The 20,277-nt window shown below is 47.6% G+C and overlaps 1 protein-coding gene across 1 annotated transcript in view; it reads right to left on the bottom strand.

Annotated features, from left to right (window-relative positions):
* Window positions 1–560: 560 nt before the first annotated feature.
* Window positions 561–20,277, bottom strand: part of gask1b (golgi associated kinase 1B) — a 92,706-nt gene continuing 72,989 nt past the window's right edge. Inside the window, exon 4 of the mRNA XM_041189176.1 lies at window positions 561–3,643. Coding sequence (XP_041045110.1) covers window positions 3,436–3,643 — 208 coding nt within the window. The 3' untranslated portion in view covers window positions 561–3,435. The remainder of the gene's footprint in view (window positions 3,644–20,277) is intronic.

The following is a 20,277-nucleotide window of genomic DNA, read 5'->3' as shown; positions in this document are numbered from 1 at the left end:
AGCTTTGTACCAATTCATGCCCCCACCTACCACCCTTTGTCCTTACCCCCCATGCCAACTGACACAGTATCCTTAGACACTTCATTGACAGCTTTGATACACTCTGGGTAGCTCTTGACACTTCCCTGACAGCTTTAAAAGCTGGACAGTTCTTTAATAGTCCTATGACAGCTGGACAGTTCTTCAACAGCTGGACAGTTTTTTGACAGCTTGAGTTGTGCATTAAAAGTGCGTAATCATGTCCACTCTTAACAATCCCAAAAGATGCTTTACCTCTCCCAAAGGCATCCTGAGACCCCATCCAAAGGGGTATCTTAGCTCTCCAAAAGGGTATCCTGGCTACCCAAATGAATCCACCAAGTTTGGACTATCCTGTTACCTGGTGTAATCTGCACGCTCCAGGTCTCACACTCCTGGCCTTCCAAAATCCTACTTTAATGGAGGCAGCTGGTGATTTAAATAGCCTAAATGACTAATACCAAGGGAGTAGAGATCCCTGTTTCTTTATGAATTATGTGTTATTTGATTAAAGGCAAAAATAAATGTGACAAAATACCTCCTGTATGTAAAAGTTTTAATTATTCATGGTAGCATATAGTTTAAATGTGAATAAACATGAATACATTTTTAATATTTTATTTCCAAGTCCTGAGAATGAAACATGTCAATGTAAATTCTTAGGTACAATTTATACATTCATCATACACATGTATTAATTAGAAATAAAAGTATTGGTTTGTCATATTGTTGGTCAATTCCCCTCCCTCAGCTAGTTTGCCCATTTTAGGATCTCCACTTGCTCACTTTGCCGAAAGGTTTTCGTTAAAGAGTAACAGGGTCCTCCAAGGTTAACATTAATGCACTGCATTGTTAGTTGACAGAAAATGTTATTCTGCATGATGAAGTGGGCCTGATCAGTTTGCGACCTTTCTGAGATAGAATTGGCCTGCTACCATACTGAGTCATTCAAGAATTGGCAAAACCTTGCCCAGTGACAGGGAAGTCATTTATGAGTCAGCATTATGAGGTACTAATCTTAGACAAAATGTCTGGAGATTCAAGTTTGTGGGCTATTTGCAATGATAGAAAAATGTGGCATGATCTTCAAAATCCTGAAGTGGACCTCTTCTAAAGCCTAATCCAAAAGGCCTTCCTAAAGCCATCCTTTCCTAATAGCTGATGTCTTTGCTGCTTGGATATAGTAGTCTATTGACATAAATTTTTAATCTTGGCAGGAACTTAACTATTCATCACTATATCCTAATATCTTCGACTACTTTGGTTCCGTAATGATTATCATTTCTCAATTTTTCAACCTCAGCAATGCACACATTTACTCTGGAAGAGTCATACGGTTTGCTGTTATAATTGGAGTTTATTAGCATGGGCTGGATTTTACGACCCCCCAACCCTTACCCCACCCCAGCCAGGTATGTTTTCAATAGCGGGGGCAGTGGGGGCACGTAAAATTTGTCGATTGGCTATCCAACCTCCTTCCCGCCCACCTCCAACCCAAGCTCCATAATACAGTAAGCGAGCAGGTGCTGAATTTGGCAGTTCGCCCGCCATTTTATGAATAAATAATTAATGGACAATTGAGCTTGTTAGAAGTCAAATGACCCAAATAATACACTTTCCACGTCATAAAGTGGTTGGTGTGGGCAGGTGGACAAGATTCAGAAGCCCTTTTTTAAATAACTTTGTGGAAAAGATGGGAAGAAGAAGTCGCATCTTTTGGGGGAAGACCTGTGCGCATCAGGGGCACCCGCAAGATGTTACCTCCCACTTTGTTCCTCCACTCCTTGCCTCCAAATCAGCCCCCCACAACTTAACCCTCTCGACACCCCTCGCTCTCCTCCCTTGGCTCTCCGATCCCTTCCCACCCTAAAAGCCCAGGGCTTACCTTAGCCCGGAATCTATTGATCTTCTCCGTGGGCCTATTTGCAGTCCCAGCACCACCCACTACTGAATTTTAGCACTGCTGGGACTGCTAGAGCTGCCAGCCAATCAATCTTGAGGGCTGATATCCTCCCACTGAGGAGCAGACGTCCAACCCTCACCTGCTTAAGGCCACTGGCAGCATGGTATTATTGTATGCTGGTCAGTACGGCACCGACTTTCTTTCCAGGGGGTGGGTGGGTGCAAGGGCAAGCTATACGCCCCCTACTCCACTACAGCCCCACCTCCATCCCAGTAAAATTCAGCCACATGGTTAGAGAAAATTCCACCTTAAATAAAGCTGTATTTTGTTATGTTGTATGAGCTGAAGCCAGAATTAGGCCTTATAACATGCCTTTCAAAATGCAACTTCTATGGATTGTTAATACATCTCATCTATTGCTTGCAATTATTTACTAAAATTAAATGAACGGATAATGTTTTCTTGGTGTTTTTAATAGTGCTGTTGTCTCCCTGCATTTAATGGTGAAATATGTGTAATTTGGGAAATCCCAGAAATGGTGACACTGTCCTATAATTTATTGCTACCTTAGTTTAACTTAAACAATAAAAGATTAAATAGCTCAAACATGTTACAAAGAAGGTTGTTTTGATGTATTGGACGGATGGTAACTCTAGGAGGAGTATATTTGAAAGTATTCCCAATTTCTTTGATAGAGAAGGGTAGGCTAATTGATATTTTTTTAAGAAACAGGCAATTTGTTAGAAAATGCTGGAAACATGCTGCAGGTCAGTCAGCCATTGAAGAAAGAGTTCTATTTATGTAGCGCTTTACAGAAGCTCAGTTGTAGGGAGAGCAGATAACTTTTAAGGCCCTAATGCATGAATCATTAACTTATCTGTTCTCTCCACAGATACTGATTGTGCTTTAGAATTTTCTGGCTTTATTTCAGATATGCAACAGCTGTAGTTTTTCATTTTTTATTTTTAAAAATATCCTTAACCTTTTGATAGCCACATGAGATCAGGTATCCTTTTGTACCATGCCATTCCCATGGATAACTGATGAAGAGTACTTTGTGCATTCTTTAAAAGAGGTGTAATCTCGGAGCAACCTGCAAGCAATCAGGAGTAGTACAATCGTAGTACACTAACTGATTAAAGTGTTGTCATGGAGGAACTCCAATTAACACAAAGGGTCAACCCATGTCTTTCAGCAGGTAAGCAACCTAACTTTTTCAACATTAAGTAAACTTTTGATAAATGTATCTTTTCAGTATGTAATGGGAAAATACTTTGTATAGAAGTGCTCTACCTAGAATTATCTTCCTCTAAGTACTTTTTCTGGGAAGTAATTTCTGAAGTGCAAACACTCATACTGCCTTTTGATGACTTTAAGTACATCTGTGAATAAAGTTTATATGTGAAGAAATTAGCAGAGAAAATTCCTGTCAGCGATAAAGCACAATCTTGAGGAATACACCTATGTTGTCAATAATTGATTCTTTACAGGGCATTAATCAATAGTGCAAACAATCACTCATTCATTGGGAGCACCTTGAATCCATGTGCATTAATGTAGGTAAGAAAAATCCTTGCCCTTCTTTCAATCACATCAATCAGCTTCTCAATTCCTCTGCGACCTCCCTGACTCTCCCAATAAAGTTTGTCAAGGAACAAAGACTGAAGAAGCCTTTCTCGGAGATGTCCATTCTTTAGGACGGATACAGCCGATTCTGGAAATCTATGGAAATCAGAAAAAAAGACATTTTATATCCTGTTCACAATTGTGTTGCTTAGTGCACGTAATGGAAATATAAACTGTATCATGTGTGGAGATTACAGGATGAGCTAAGATGACTGGCAGTTATCTGGATGAAAAAAACTTCCATTATCACCTTTTCAGCTTTCCCAAAAGCATTTGACTAGTATGAAGTACTTTTCAAAATCACTTTTATTATAGTAAATAAAACACCAAAAAATTGCTCAAAGCAAAGGCCCACAAACAGGAATGAGATAAATGACTAGATAATCTTTTATTGGTCAATAGAGAAGCAATAAATAGGAGAACTCCTTGTTTTTGAATAGTATCTTGAGAATTTTTGTATATACAGACAGAATTGGCTCAACTTATTATCTCCTCTGAAAAATGTCACATCCAACAATACATTGGCCTAGATCTTCTGGTCAGCAGCAATGATGGGCGCCTGCCGCTGCCCACAAAGTTTTCTGCAACCCAATGATACAACCCACTTTCAGCCGTATCTTCCGATCCTGCCTGAAGCAGAAATGGACCAGCACAGCCTCTCCGAGAGAATTCCAGTGAGAGTAGGGCAGTCAAGGGAAAGAGAGGACACGTCCCCTTTTTATGACAGTAGCTACCATATTCAGTACGTTTTTAAAGGTCTCAAATCTTTTAACAAAGAAGTGTGGACAGTAAATGGGTGAGTAAGTGAGTGGATCTGTGAGTGAATGGGGAGATGGGTGAGCTGGGTGGGTAGGTGGATGAGTGGATGGGTAGGTAGGTGGGTGAGTAGGCTTGTGGGTGAGTGGGTAGGTGGGTGAGGTGGATAGTTTGGTGAAGTGGGGAGGTAGGTGAGTGGATAGTCAGGCCAGGGAGTTAGTCAAGCAGCTAAAGGATTGGTCGGGTATTTGGGATTTAATCGGGTGGTTCGCGGTTTACTCAGGTGGTCGGGGGGCAGTATGGTCAGGTAGTTAAGTGGTCAGGTGTCAGGGGGGGTAGTCAGATCCAGTAGTCAGGGGGTCAGGGGCTAGTCGGTTGGTCAAGGGGCCAGGTGGCGTTTGAAGATGTCAGTGTATTGCTCGGTTGAGTTACATTGGCTAGCCACTATTAAACTGTCTGACATTTCCTGGATAAGTATGCAAGTGAGTTCTGTGTATCTGGCCCAAGTCTCTGCCCTGAGCTCAGGGTTAGAGACATTTGCGCAGGGTCCTGGGCAGTAGGGAATTAGCTCATCAGAAGTTTGAATTTCCTGGGCAATTTCCACGTATGTCTGTGCATCAGGACTTCAGGGTCCTTACATGCATCTCCCAACATATGTCCTACCTCCAATGATCTGGAGACTGGAAGGTGTGGGACAATATTTCCTCAGTACTGCACTGAAGTGCAAGCCTAGAGTATGGGCTCAAGTACTAGAATGGGAAACCTGGACCCACAATTTTCTGAGCACTGCTAACTGAGCCAAGGTGGTCTTTAGACAAAGTATGATGAACATAGTCTGTCCATTGACCAATCATAATGCAGGAGTAAAAGCAAAATGCTGCGGATGCTGGAAATATGAAATAAAAAGAGAAACTTCTGGAAAAACTCAGCAGATCTGACAGCATCTGTGGAGAGAGAAATAGAGTTAACGTTTTGAGTCAGCACACAATGAATGAATGAATGAAAATGAAAATAAGTGAATAAAAATATATATTTTTTAAAGGGGTAAAGATAGAGGTGAGAGTTCACGGTCTGAAGTTGTTGAACTCAACGTTAAGTCCGGAAGGCTGTAAAGTGCCTAATCGGAAGATGAGGTGCTGTTCCTCGAGTTTGTGTTGGGCTTCACTGGAACATTGCAGCAAGCCAAGGAAGGACATGTGGGCATGAGAGCAGGGTGGAATGTTGAAATGGCAAGCGACAGGAAGGTCTGGGTCATGCTCACGGACAGACCGAAGATGTTCTGCAAAGCAATCACCCAATCTGCATCTGGTCTCTCCAATGTGGAGCAGACTGCATTGGGAGTAGTGAATACAGTAGACCAAATTGAAGGAGGTGCAAGTGAAGTGCCGCTTCACCTGGAGTGTTTGAGCCGTTGGATGGTGAGGAGGGAGGAAGTAAAGGAACAGGTGTTGCACAGGAAGTTGCTGTGGGAAGGGAATGAGGAGTTTGGGGTGACGGAGGAGTGGACCAGGGTGTAACAGGGGGAATGGTCTTTACAGAATACCAATGTGAGGGGTGAAGGAAAGATGTGTTTGGTGGTGGCATCATGTGGAGTTGGTAGAAATGGCGGAGGATGATCCTTTGAATGTGGAGGCTAGTGGGGTGTAAAGTGAGGACAAGGAAAACCCTATCATGGTTCTGAGAGGGAGAGGTAGGGGTGAGGGCAGAGGAGCGGGAGGTGGGTAATATACATAATGCACGGGTAATATAATTCAGGAGTACATAAACTTACATAATTACACTTTGCTTCTAATTTTCAGGAAAAAAAATCAATGCTTCATCATCGAGGCTGCTAGATTGTGACAGTTTGGCTTCAATTGATTATGACTTCTCTCATTCTGCTTCCTTTTATCCATTTCTTTCATTCATTCTACATATTCCTATCCTTGTAGTAAACATTGAAAAAAATGTGCTATTAAGGCTTTCCAAAGTTTTTGGACAAAATATTCAACATTGCATATTTTTCATAGTCTCTGCAAACTTCAGCAGCCATTTTTACAGCTTTCATAGGCTTTAGACATCTCCCTGATCAGGAAGTCGCCCAACTCTGGAAATGAAAACATAATCAGCTTTTCCCAACAAAGGCACCATCACAGTCTGAGAAGATATTTCCTGTGTTTCTTTTTTAATTGCTAGCTTACTGAATGTCTAGGATGTGGTTTTGCAGCTCATAAAACCAGATGTTTGGTCACTTCTAACCTAGATTACATGACATCAGAACTTCATTACCATGACTGCATGCCCACTGGGAATATCTTAAAACATGAAAGATTGGATTTGCAGCACCCATTTTCGAGAGCTGGTGGGGGTGGTTGGGGTGGTGTTGTGGTGGGGGGATGGGGGTTGGAAAACAGCAGAGTTAGGGGATCCGGTATGGATTTCTATGCCAGGAGAGTGCTGTATGTGAAGCTCCTCCTCCTGGCTCCACATTTAAAATATGGATCAGCACTCAGCTCCCTCATAATCTAACCTCACCACCAGCAACCTTTGTCCTTTAATCACAGAGGACTTATTGGGTTTGACATTGCACTGGAGTTGGACCATGTGCTGTATATCGGTGGCTGCACTCTCCATAGCACCCATTATTGACCCTCCCGGAATAGCAGCTCCAATTGCTGATTTTAACAACCAGCCCACTCAGTTCAATGATTAATGTCTCAAACACTCTTCATCTCCCCATTCCAATTCATGCAGCTTCAGTCCCAAGTTCCACTGCAAAGTCACCAACCATTGCTTTGCTCCCAGTATATTCCATAATGTGTCAGGAATAATCAATTAACTTTCTAGCATTTACAGGATCTTGGCTTATAGGTCATTACAGGTTACATGCTTCACTAGGTATCCCATGTAGACTTCCATGACAGTGATATGGCTCTCATCGGCACGTCACGTTTCAGCTTTCTCCCTACTCTTTGGGCCTTCTCTTCTTAACCACTTCTGAGATCACAATCATTGATATCAAAATCTCTTCCCACTTCTTCATTTCTTTTACAAGCAATATTGTCCTACCCACTTCCAGCTACACTGTCTTTATCTTTTTCCCCGGAAAATTGTCCCATCTCTGCCCTGAATTTATTGTCTGACTCTCACCTCTCCCTCCATTGACACTCCATCCATTAAGCGCTAACTTTCTTTTTCTCTGAACCATCATTCGGATGGGCAGCTTGTAGTGTGCTTCATGGCTGCCCAAAAACCCACCCACCTCCACCCACTCCACCTGACCGATTGGCAGCAACTTTGCCCAATGGACTGCATGCTGTGCTCTCAGCTCAGGTGTAGGCATTCTCCTAACCCGCACTGCAAGGCTGCACTGTTAGCTTTAACCATGATGGATACTGGACCAAACCTCAATAACGGCATTGCAAGGGGCTGTGGGTGCCTCCACCCACGACTGCTCCGTGTCCAACTTTCACAAGGGGATTGTACAACTTGCCCAGTCATCCAATTGTTCTGCTGCTCCCTAAAACACTCATTAATTTGCAGTCTGCACCCGAGGGGTGAAAAGTTCTGGAGTATTTGGCACTTTCACGCTTTTGCATTGCTTGAGTGGGCAGAAAAGCTTCAGAGGCCCGACTCCAAGCAGGTCAATGGAGCTGCAGCTGAACTGTCTCAGCCATGGAAGAATGTTCACTTTTGACAAACTTTACCAAGTGTGTGGCCACTTCCCTCACCCGGCCCCCGCCTGCCCCCAACACATCCGGAAAGTGCTTGTGTATTTCCTTCAGTCTGTGATGCCTTTCCCCCCACCCCCCAGCCCAGCCTCACTCACATTGGAGCCCTTGCCCCAGGACCGTACTGAAAGCCAGCCAGGAAAAAGCGCCTTGCCTGTGTCCCCCGAGTGCTTCCTTTATGTGCCATGGGTGATGGTCGTGAGTGCTACGGAAGGTTGTGTGCACTCACCTCCAAATTCCCCTCGAAGTTCAGCTCGCCAATGCACGACTGTTAAAGGCAGCCATAATTCACACCGTTCTGACGTCACACCAACGTGGGAGGTAAATTTGACATGGGGCATAATTCTGGCATTTGGCCACAATGATGAGATGCAAATGCATTAACATTAAGTTCCTGACATTCAACAGCGGGAGACGCAGCCAACCACTAACAGGCTGAGTGAATGATCGCAAACTGGTTTCCTGATGCCATAAAACCGATTTTTGGCCTTCTCGCCATATTGTCCACTCACGCCTGCCTTGATGCCTGCTGCCAATGGGAGCGGAAAACTCCAGCCAGTACCCAACATACCAATTAATTAACTCTTCAGGAATCAAGGATTCAACTTCATATTAGGGCTTCATAGTTCAGATCTGGCTATGATTAAACTTGGCTCCGTTACCCTGGGAATTATGATGCCGCAGCTGAATTAGTCAGCTCAAATTTAACAGTTTCAGGAGATTTCATGTTCTATTTGCAGAAATAGTTTATCATAACTGTTATGGGAAATGTATAAATATGGATTACTACCATGTTAATTAATCATCGTAACTCATCAGATAATCAACAAATTTCACAGTACTCAATGGGATGTGGTATTTTTAACATGGAGTTAAACACATTCCATTATGCATTATTTCTTTCCCACAGGGACACATCTTGGCACAGTTGGGAAATATTGAATTTTGCCCATATACAGTACTAATGGATAAAACTTTATTTTTGAGATGCTACTGAATTTGAACTAAGGACCTAACTCACCACTATCAGCTTACACATTCATCCCAAACTCCTGTCATCTGTTCCAAAATGAGATTAGCTGCTCCCCCACCCCCATTCATATTGACCGTTGCACTGAGAATACCCTGTCCTGTCTCACTGTAATTAATGGGTCCACTCTAAGATTACCAACTTTCCCATACTCCCATCAACTGTTCCACTCTGAGATTACCTGCTCTATCCTCTGCATTAATTATGCAGGCCAGAGTTTTGCAGAGTTGACTTGGCGGACCTTTAAAATTGGCGAATGGGACCCATATCCATAAGTCCTGCCACCATTTCCAACAGATCCTATCATTGACCAGAGGTGAAAGGGGCCAGGGCGTGAATCACGCAGCAGGGTCATTTGAACTCAGTGCTGAGTCCAAACAATCACCATGTTCACTGTTTCAAGAGTCTTAACCCGCAGTGTGGGAATCACAGACTTATGGAGGAGAGATAAATGGTCATGAAGGGTGGATGAGGTCTATGGAACTATGAGGTCAAGCTGTGAAGATATTCAAATGCCCAGCCCATCAAAAAATTGAAAAAATATCCCTGCCTGCCAGTGTCAGTGAGAGATGAGATTCCCCCTCCTCCCTCACTGTCATTGATTATTCCTCTTGGAGATTCCCCCTCCTCCCTCAGTGCCATTGATTATTCCGCTCGGAGATACCCCCTCCTCCCTCACTGCCATTGATTATTCCGCTCAGAGATTCCCCCTCCCCCCTCACTGCCATTGATTATTCCGATCGGAGACTCCCCCTCCCCCCTCACTGCCATTGATTATTCAGCTCGGTGATTCCCCCTACTCCCTCACTGCCATTGATTATTCCGATCGGAGACTCCCCCTCCTCCCTCACTGCCATTGATTATTCCGCTCAGAGATTCCCCCTCCCCCCTCACTGCCATTGATTACTCTGCTGGGAGATTCCCCCTCCTCCCTCAGTGCCATTGATTATTCCGCTTGGAGATTCCCCCTCCTCCCTCACTGTCATTGATTATTCCGCTTGGAGATTCCCCCTCCTCTCTCAGTGCCATTGATTATTCCGCTTGGAGATTCCCCCTCCTCCCTCACTGCCATTGATTATTCCCATCGGAGACTCCCCCTCCTCCCTCACTGCCATTGATTATTCCGCTCTCAGATTCCCCCTCTGGCCACAATGCCCTTGATTATTCGGCTCGGAGATTCCCCCTCCTCCCTCAATGCCATTGATTATTCCGCTCGGAGGTTCCCCCTCCTCCCTCACTGCCATTGATTATTCCGCTCGGAGATTCCCATTCCGGCCTCACTGCCATTGATTATTCCGCTTGGAGATTCCCCCTCCTCCCTCACTGCCATTCGTTACTCCGATCGTGGATACCCCTGCTTCCTCACAGCCACTTATTATTCCACTTGGAGATTCCTCCTCGGGCCTCACTGCCATTGTTTCTTCCACTCTGAGATTTCCCCCCTTCCCTCACTGCCATTGATTATTCCGCTCAGAGATTCCCCCTCCTCCCTCACTGCCATTGATTAGTCCGCACGGAGGATCCCCCTCCTCACTCACCGCCCTTGATTATTTCACTCAGAGACTCCCCCCTTCTCCCTCACTGCCATTGATTATTCCGCTTGGAGATTCCCCCTCCTCCCTCACTGCCATTGATTATTCCGCTTGGAGATTCCCCCTCCTCCCTCACTGCCATAGATTATTCCGCTTGGAGATTCCCCCTCCTCCCTCACTGCCATTGATTATTCCGCTCAGAGGTTCCCCCTTCTCCCTCACTGCCATTCATTACTCCAATCGTGGATACCCCTGCTTCCTCACAGCCACTTATTATTCCGTTCGGAGATTCCTGCTCGGGCCTCACTGCCATTGTTTCTTCCACTCTGAGATTCCCCCCTTCCCTCAATGCCCTTGATTATTCCGCTCAGGAGATTCCCCCGCCTCCCTCACTGCCATTGATTATACCGCTCGGAGACACCCCCTACTCCCTCACTGCCATTCATTACTCCAATCGTGGATACCCCTGCTTCCTCACAGCCACTTATTATTCCGCTCGGAGATTCCTGCTCGGGCCTCACTGCCATTGTTTCTTCCACTCTGAGATTCCCCCCTTCCCTCAATGCCCTTGATTATTCCGCTCAGGAGATTCCCCCGCCTCCCTCACTGCCATTGATTATACCGCTCGGAGACACCCCCTACTCCCTCACTGCCATTGATTATTCCACTCGGAGACTCCCCCTCCTCCCACACTGCCATTGATTATTCCGCTCAGAGTTTCCCCTCCTCCCTCACTGCCCTTGATTATTCCTCCCGGAGCGTACCTCTCCTCCATCACAGGTCTTGATTATTCCACTCGGAGACTCCCCCCTTCTCCATCACTGCCATTGATTATTCCGCTCGGAGTTTCCCCCTCCTCCCTCACTGCCATTGATTATTCCGCTCTCAGATACCCCCTCTGGCCTCACTCCCATTGATTATTCCACATGGAGATTACCCCTCCTGCCACACTATCATGATTATTTCGCTCGGAGATTCCTCTTCCTCCCTCCCTGCCATTGATTATTCCGCTCAGACATTCCAACTCCTCCTTCACTGCCATTGATTATTCCGCTCGGAGAGTCCCTCTCCTCCATCACTGCCATTGATTATTCCGCTCGGCGATACCCCCTCCTCCTTAACTGCCATTGATTTTTCGGCTGGGAGATTCCCCCTCGTCCCTCACTGCCATCGATTATTCACCTCGGAGATTCCCCGACTCCCTCACTGCCTTTGATTATTCCACTCAGAATTTCCCCCTCCTCCCTCACTGCCATTGATTATTCCGCTTGGAGATTCATCCTCCGGCAACACTGTCTTTGATTATTCCGCTCTGAGATACCTCCTCCTCCCTCACTGACATTGGTTATTCCGCTCAGGAGATAACCCCTCCAGCCTCACTGCCATTGATTATTCCACTCGGAGATTCACCCGCCTCCCACACTGCCATTGATTATTCCGCTCAGAGTTTCCCCTCCTCCCTCACTGCCCTTGATTATTCCTCCCGGAGACGACCTCTCCTCCATCACTGCTCTTGATTATTCCACTCAGAGACTCCCCCCTTCTCATTCACTGCCATTGATTATTCCACTCGGAGATTCACCCTCCTCCCTCACTGCCATTGATTATTCCGCTCTCAGATACCCCCTCTGGCCTCACTCCCATTGATTATTTCACTTGGAGATTACCCCTCCTGCCACACTGTCATGATTATTTCGCTCGGAGATTCCAACTCCTCCTTCACTGCCATTGATTATTCCGCTTGGAGATACCCCCTCTTCCCTCACTACCATTGATTATTCCGCTCCGAGATACCTCCTCCTCCCTCACTGACATTGGTTATTCCGCTCGGAGATACCCCCTCCTCCCTCACTGCCATTGATTATTCCGCTCGGAGATTCCCACCCCGGCCTCACTGCCACTGATTATTCCGGTCGTAGATTCCCTTTCCTCCCTCACTGCCATTGATTATTCTGCTCGGAGATACCTCCTCCTCCCTCACTGCCATTCTTATTCTACTCGGAGTTTCCCCCTCCTCCCTCACTGCCATTGATTATTCCGCTTGGAGATTCCGCCTCCTCCCTCACTGCCATAGATTATTCCGCCTTCAGATGCCCACTCTGGCCTCACTGCCATTGATTATTCCGCTCGGACATTCCCCCTCTGACCACACTGTCTTTGATTATTCCGCTGGGAGATTCCCCCTCCTCCCTCACTGCCATTGATTATTCCGCTCGGCGATTCCTCCTCCTCCCTCACTGCCATTGATTATTCCATTTGGAGATTCCCCCTCCTCCCTCACTGCCATTGATTATACCGCTTGGAGGTTCCCCCTCCTCCCTCACTGCCATTCATCATTCTGCTCAGAGATACCCATTCCAGCCTCAGTGCCATTGATTATTCCGCTTGGAGATTCCCCTTCCTCCCTCACTGCCATTGAATACTCCCCTCGTGGATACCCCTCCTCCCTCAGAGCCACTTATTATTCCGCTCGGAGATTCCCCCTCCGGCCTCACTGCCATTGTTTCTTCCACTCTGAGATTCCCCCTACTCCCTCACTGCCCCTGATTATTCCGCTCGGAAATTACCTCTCCTCCCTCACTGCCATTGATTATTCCGCTTGGAGATTCCCCCTCCTCCCTCACTGCCATTGATTATTCCGCTCGGAGATTCCTCCTCCTCCCTCACTGCCATTGATTATTCCGCTCGGAGATTCCCATTCCGGCCTCACTGCCATTGATTATTCCGCTTGGAGATTCCCCCTCATCCCTCATTACCATTGATTATTGCGCTCTCAGATTCCCCCTCCTCCCTCACTACCACTGATTATACCGCTCGCAGAATCTCCCTCCTCCCTCACTGCCACTGATTATTCCGCTCGGAGACTCGCCCTCCTCCCTCACTGCCATTGATTAAATTGCTCAGAGACTCGCCCTACTCCCTCACTGCTATTGATTATTCTACTCGGAGATTCCTCCTCCTCTCTCACTGCCATCAATTATTCCGCTCGGAGATTCCCTGACTCCCTCACTGTATTTGATTATTCCACTCAGAATTTCCCCCTCTTCCCTCACTGTCCTTGATTATTCCGCTCGGAGATTCCCCCTACTCCCTCACTGACCCTGATTATTCCGCTCGGAAATTACCTCTCCTCCCTCACTGCCATTGATTATTCCGCTTGGAGATTCATCCTCCGGCAACACTGTCATTGATTGTTCGGCTTGGAGATTCCGCCTCCACCCTCACTGCCATTGATTATTCCACTCTCAGATTCCCACTCTGGCCTCACAGCCATTGATTATTCCACTCGGACATTCCCCCTCTGGCCACACTGTCTTTGATTATTCGGCTCGGAGATTCTTCCCCCTCCCGCACTGCCCTTAATTATTCGGCTCGGTGATTCCCCCTCTTCCCTCACTGCCATCGATTATTCCGCTTGGAGATTCCCTGACTCCCTCACTGTATTTGATTATTCCACTCAGAATTTCCCCCTCTTCCCTCACTATCCTTGATTATTCCGCTAGGAGATTCCCCCTACTCCCTCACTGCCCCTGATTATTCTGCTCGGAAATTACCTCTCCTCCCTCACTGCCATTGATTATTCCGCTTGGAGATTCATCCTCCGGCAACACTGTCATTGATTGTTCGGCTTGGAGATTCCGCCTCCTCCCTCACTGCCATTGATTATTCCGCTCTCAGATTCCCATTCTGGCCTCACGGCCATTGATTATTCCGCTCAGACATTCCCCCTCTGGCCACACTGTCTTTGATTATTCCACTCGGAGATTCTTCCTCCTCCCGCACTGCCCTTAATTATTCGGCTCGGTGATTCCCCCTCTTCCCTCACTGCCATTGATTATTCCGCTTGGAGGATCCCCCTCCTCCCTCACTGCCATTGATTATTCCGCTCGGAGGATCCCATTCCGGCCTCACTGCCATTGGTTATTCCGCTCGGAGATTCCCATTCCAGCCTCACTGCCATTGATTATTCCGCTTTGAGATTCCCCTTCCTCCCTCACTGCCATTGATTACTCCGCTCGTGGATACCCCTGCTTCCTCACAGCCACTTATTATTCCGCTCGGAGATTCCCCGTTGGGCCTCACTGCCATTGATTATTCCGCTCAGAGATTCCCCCTACTCCCTCACCGCCATTAATTGTTCCACTCTGAGATTCCCCCTCCTCCCTCACTGCCATTGATTATTCCACTTGGAGATTCCCCCTCCTCTCTTACTGCCATTGATTATTCCGCTTGGAGATTCCCCCTCCTCCCTCACTGCCATTGATTACTCCGCTCGTGGATGCCCCCTCCTCCCTCACTGCCATTGATTATTCCCATCGGAGATTCCCCCTCGGGCCTCACTGCCATTGATTATTCCGCTCGGAGATTCCCCCTTGGGCGTCACTGCCATTGATTATGCCGCACAGAGATTCCCCCTCGGGCCTGACTGCCATTGTTTATTCCGCTTAGAGATACCCCCTCCTCCCTCACTGCCATTGATTATTCCACTCTCAGATTCCCCGTCCTCCCTCACTGCCATAGAATATTCTGCTCGGAGTTTCCCCCTCCTCTCTCATTGCTCGGTGACTCCCTCTACTCCCTCACTGCCATTGATTATTCCTCCCGGAGACGACCTCTTGGGCCTCACTGCCATTGATTATTCCGCTCAGAGATTCCCCCACCAGCCTCACTGCCATTGATTATTCTGCTCGGAGATTCCCTCTTGGACCTCACTGCCATTGATTATTCTGCTCGAAGATTCCCCCTCCTCCCTCACTGCCATTGATTATTCCGCTTGGAGATTCCCCCTCCTCTCTCACTGCCATTGATTATTCCGCTTGGAGATTCCCCCTCCTCCCTCACTGCCATTGATTACTCCGCTTGTGGATACCCCTTCCTCCCTCACTTCCATTGATTATTCCCATCGGAGATTCCCCCTCGGGCCTCACTGCCATTGATTATTCCGCTCGGAGATTCTCCCTCGGGCCTCATTGCCATTGTTTATTCCGCTTAGAGATACACCCTCCTCCTGCACTGCCATTGATTATTCCACTCTCAGATTCCCCGTCCTCCCTCACTGCCATAGAATATTCCGCTCGGAGTTTCCCCCTCCTCCCTCCTTGCCTTTGATTATTCTGCTCGGAGATTCCCTCTCTTCCTTCACTCCCCTTGATTATTACGTTCGCAAATTCCCCCTCCTCCCTCCTTGCCTTTGATTATTCTGCTCGGAGATTCCCTCTCTTCCTTCACTCCCCTTGATTATTACGTTCGCAAATTCCCCCTCCTCCCTCACTCCCATTGATTATTCCGCTTGGAGATTCCCTCTCTTCCTTCACTCCCCTTGATTATTACATTCGCAAATTCCCCCTCCTCCCTCACTCCCATTGATTATTCTGCTCGGTGACTCCCTCTACGCCCGCACTGCCATTGATTATTCTGCTCAGAGATTCCTCCTCCTCCCTCCCTGCAATTGATTATTTCACTCAAAGGTTCCCCAGACTCCCTCACTGCCTTTGATTATTCCACTCAGAATTTCCTCCTCCTCCCTCACTGCCCCTGATTATTCCGCTCGGAAATTACCACTCCTCCCTCACTGCCATTGATTATTCCGCTTGGAGATTCATCCTCCGGCAACACTGTCATTGATTATTCCGCTCCGAGATACCTCCTCCTCCCTCACTGACATTGGTTATTCCACTCGGAGATACCCCCTCCAGCCTCACTGCCATTGGTTGTTCCGCTCGGAGATTCCCACCCCGGCCTCACTGCCATTGATTATTCCGGTCGTAGATTCCCCTTCCTCCCTCACTGCCATTGATTATTCTGCTCGGAGTTTCCCCCTCCTCCCTCACTGCCATTGATTATTCTACTCGGAGTTTCCCCCTCCTCCCTCACTGCCATTGATTATTCCGCTCGGAGATTCCCTCTTGGGCCTCACTGCCATTGATTATTCCGCTCAGAGATTCCCCCACCAGCCTAACTGCCATTGATTATTCTGCTCGGAGATTCCCTCTTGGACCTCACTGCCATTGATTATTCTGCTCGAAGATTCCCCCTCCTCCCTCACTGCCATTGATTATTCCGCTTGGAGATTCCCCCTCCTCTCTCACTGCCATTGATTATTCCGCTTGGAGATTCCCCCTCCTCCCTCACTGCCATTGATTATTCCGCTTGGAGATTCCCCCTCCTCTCTCACTGCCATTGATTATTCCGCTTGGAGATTCCCCCTCCTCTCTCACTGCCATTGATTATTCCGCTTGGAGATTCCCCCTCCTCCCTCACTGCCATTGATTACTCCGCTTGTGGATACCCCTTCCTCCCTCACTTCCATTGATTATTCCCATCGGAGATTCCCCCTCGGGCCTCACTGCCATTGATTATTCCGCTCGGAGATTCTCCCTCGGGCCTCATTGCCATTGTTTATTCCGCTTAGAGATACACCCTCCTCCCGCACTGCCATTGATTATTCCACTCTCAGATTCCCCGTCCTCCCTCACTGCCATAGAATATTCCGCTCGGAGTTTCCCCCTCCTCCCTCCTTGCCTTTGATTATTCTGCTCGGAGATTCCCTCTCTTCCTTCACTCCCCTTGATTATTACGTTCGCAAATTCCCCCTCCTCCCTCACTCCCATTGATTATTCCGCTCGGAGATTCCCTCTCTTCCTTCACTCCCCTTGATTATTACATTCGCAAATTCCCCCTCCTCCCTCACTCCCATTGATTATTCTGCTCGGTGACTCCCTCTACTCCCGCACTGCCATTGATTATTCTGCTCTGAGCTTCCCCCTGCTCCCTCACTGCCATTGATTATTCCACTCGGAGAGTCCCTCTCCTCCATCACTGCCGCAACACTGTCACTGAGTATTCCTCTCCGAGATACCTCCTCCTCCCTCACTGACATTGATTATTCCGCTCGGCGATACCCCCTCCAGCCTCACTGACATTGATTATTCCGCTCGGAGATTCCCACCCCGGCCTCACTGCCATTGATTATTCCGGGCGTAGATTCCCCTTCCTCCCTCACTGCCATTGATGATTCTGCTTGGGGTTTCCCCCTCCTCCCTCACTGTCATTGATTATTCCGCTCAGAGATTCCCTCTTGGGCCTCATTGCCATTGATTATTCCGCTCAGAGATTGCCCCTACTCCCTCACCGCCATTAATTATTCCGCTCAGAGATTCACCCTCCTCCCTCACAGCCATTGATTATTCCACTTGGAGATTCCCCCTCCTCTCTCACTGCCATTGATTATTCCGCTTGGAGATTCCCCCTCCTCCCTCACTGCCATTGATTACTCCGCTCGTGGATACCCCCTCCTCCCTCACTGCCATTGATTATTCCCATCGGAGATTCCCCCTCGGGCCTCACTGCCATTGATTATTCCGCTCGGAGATTCCCCCTCGGGCCTGACTGCCATTGATTATTCCGCTTAGAGATACACCCTCCTCCCGCACTGCCATTGATTATTCCACTCTCAGATTCCCCTTCCTCCCTCACTGCCATAGAATAGTCCGCTCGGAGTTTCCCCCTCCTCCCTCATTGCCTTTGATTATTCCGCTCGGAGATTCCCTCTCTTCCTTCACTCCCCTTGATTATTACGTTCGCAAATTCCCCCTCCTCCCTCACTCCCATTGATTATTCCGCTCGGAGATTCCCCCTCCTCCATCACTGCCATTGATTATTCCACTCGGAGAGTCCCTCTCCTCCATCACTGCCATTGATTATTCCGCTCTCATATACCCCCTCTGGCCTCACTCCCATTGATTATTCCACTCAGAGATTCCCCCTCCAGCCAAACTGTCATTGATTATTCCGCTCAGAGATTCCTCCTCCTCCCTCACTGCCATTGATTATTCCGCTCAGATATTCCTCCTCCTCCCTCACTGCCATTGATTATTCCGCTCGGAGATTCCCCCTCGGGCCTGACTGCCATTGATTATTCCGCTTAGAGATACCCCCTCCTCCCACACTGCCATTGATTATTCCACTCTCAGATTCCCCGTCCTCCCTCACTGCCATAGAATATTTCGCTCGGAGTTTCCCCCTGCTCCCTCACTGCCTTTGATTATTCCGCTCGGGGATTCCCTCTCTTCCTTCACTCCCCTTGATTATTATGTTCGCAAATTCCCCCTCCTCCCTCACTCCCATTGATTATTCCGCTCGGTGACTCCCTCTACTCCCGCACTGCCATTGATTATTCTGCTTGGAGTTTCCCCCTGCTCCCTCACTGCCATTGATAATTCCGCTCGGAGAGTCCCTCTCCTCCATCACTGCCATTGATTATTCCGCTCGGAGATACCCCCTCCTCCTTAACTGCCATTGATTTTTCCGCTGGGAGATTCCCCCTCGTCCCTCACTGCCATCGATTATTCCGCTCGGAGATTCCCCGACTCCCTCACTGTCTTTGATTATTCCACTCAGAATTTCCCCCTCCTCCCTCACTGCCCCTGATTATTCCGCTCGGAAATTACCCCTCCTCCCTCACTGCCATTGATTATTCCGCTCGGAGATTCCCCCTCCTCCCTCACTGCCATTGATTATTCCGCTCAGAGATTCCTTCTACTCCCGCATTGCCATTGATTTTTCTGCTCGAAGGTTCCCCCTCGGGCCTCACTGCCTTTGATTATTCCACTCAGAGATTCCCTCTCTAGCCTCACTGCCATTGATTATTTCGCTCGGAGATTCCCCCTCCTCCCTCACTGCCATTGATTATTCCGCTCAGAGATTCCCCGTCCTCCATCACTGGCATTGATTATTCCGCTCAGAGATTCCCCCTCCTCCCTCACTGCCATTGATTATTCCGCTTAGAGATTCCCCGTCCTCCATCACTGGCATTGATTATTCCAGTCTGAGATTGTCCTTCCCATTTGCTACAATTAACTGCTGCAGTCAAATAGCCTTTTCCTGTAAGATACTGCTTCCTCTGTTTTCTTTTCCGATAATGCAAAGATCCCCTTAATTCTGATTTCAGTGACATCAGAAACAGCTACCATCTAGCAAGTCGAACTCATCTGGTTTCGGATTGCATTAAAAAGTTATGCTTGTGAATTGCTAGTTGCTAGTTGCATTTCTGAAGTTAATGAACAAGTTACTCCGAAAAGTGATTTGCAGCAGGAAATGAAATAATGACCAAGCTGCAGTGAGGCTGATTTTCAAACGTGGTGCAGGTATTATCACCTTCGGCAATGCTACTCTGCAGTTATGTCGAGCATACAGCCTTGCTACTTTCGAAAGGAGACACATGTTCTGGTCACTGGTGTTATGTTGCATTGGATTTGTCATGAATGTGACGATTTATAAGATAACTATGTTTAGGGAAAGTCTCATTAATTCAAGGTAAAAAGGAGTAGTGAAGAAGGTCATGTGATCTGTTATGAGTTCTGCCTGGCAACAGGCCAGGTAGTTTGACTACCATGGAGACAGGGGGCCCAGGTTAAGACTTGCTGAGCAAGGTGCAAAATTCTCAGAACTGAAAATAAAGGAAGGAGCAGTTTTGGCTAACTGTGGGCAGAATTTCTGGTCCAGATTTTCACCGAGTTGTAAAGATTCCAGGGACATTTAAAAATCGCGGGCGGGACACAGATCCATAAATCCCACCCATATTTCCAACAGATGCTATCTTTGCCAATAAGGGAAAGGGGGCTGTTCATGACTGGCACATTGGGGAATCCTGAACTCAGCACGGCTAATTAAATTCAGTGCTGAGTTCAAACAAGCCTCATT

This window comes from Carcharodon carcharias, chromosome 1, assembly GCF_017639515.1.
Source record: "Carcharodon carcharias isolate sCarCar2 chromosome 1, sCarCar2.pri, whole genome shotgun sequence".
NCBI lineage: Eukaryota > Metazoa > Chordata > Chondrichthyes > Lamniformes > Lamnidae > Carcharodon > Carcharodon carcharias.
This window is presented reverse-complemented; position numbering and strand designations above follow the sequence as displayed.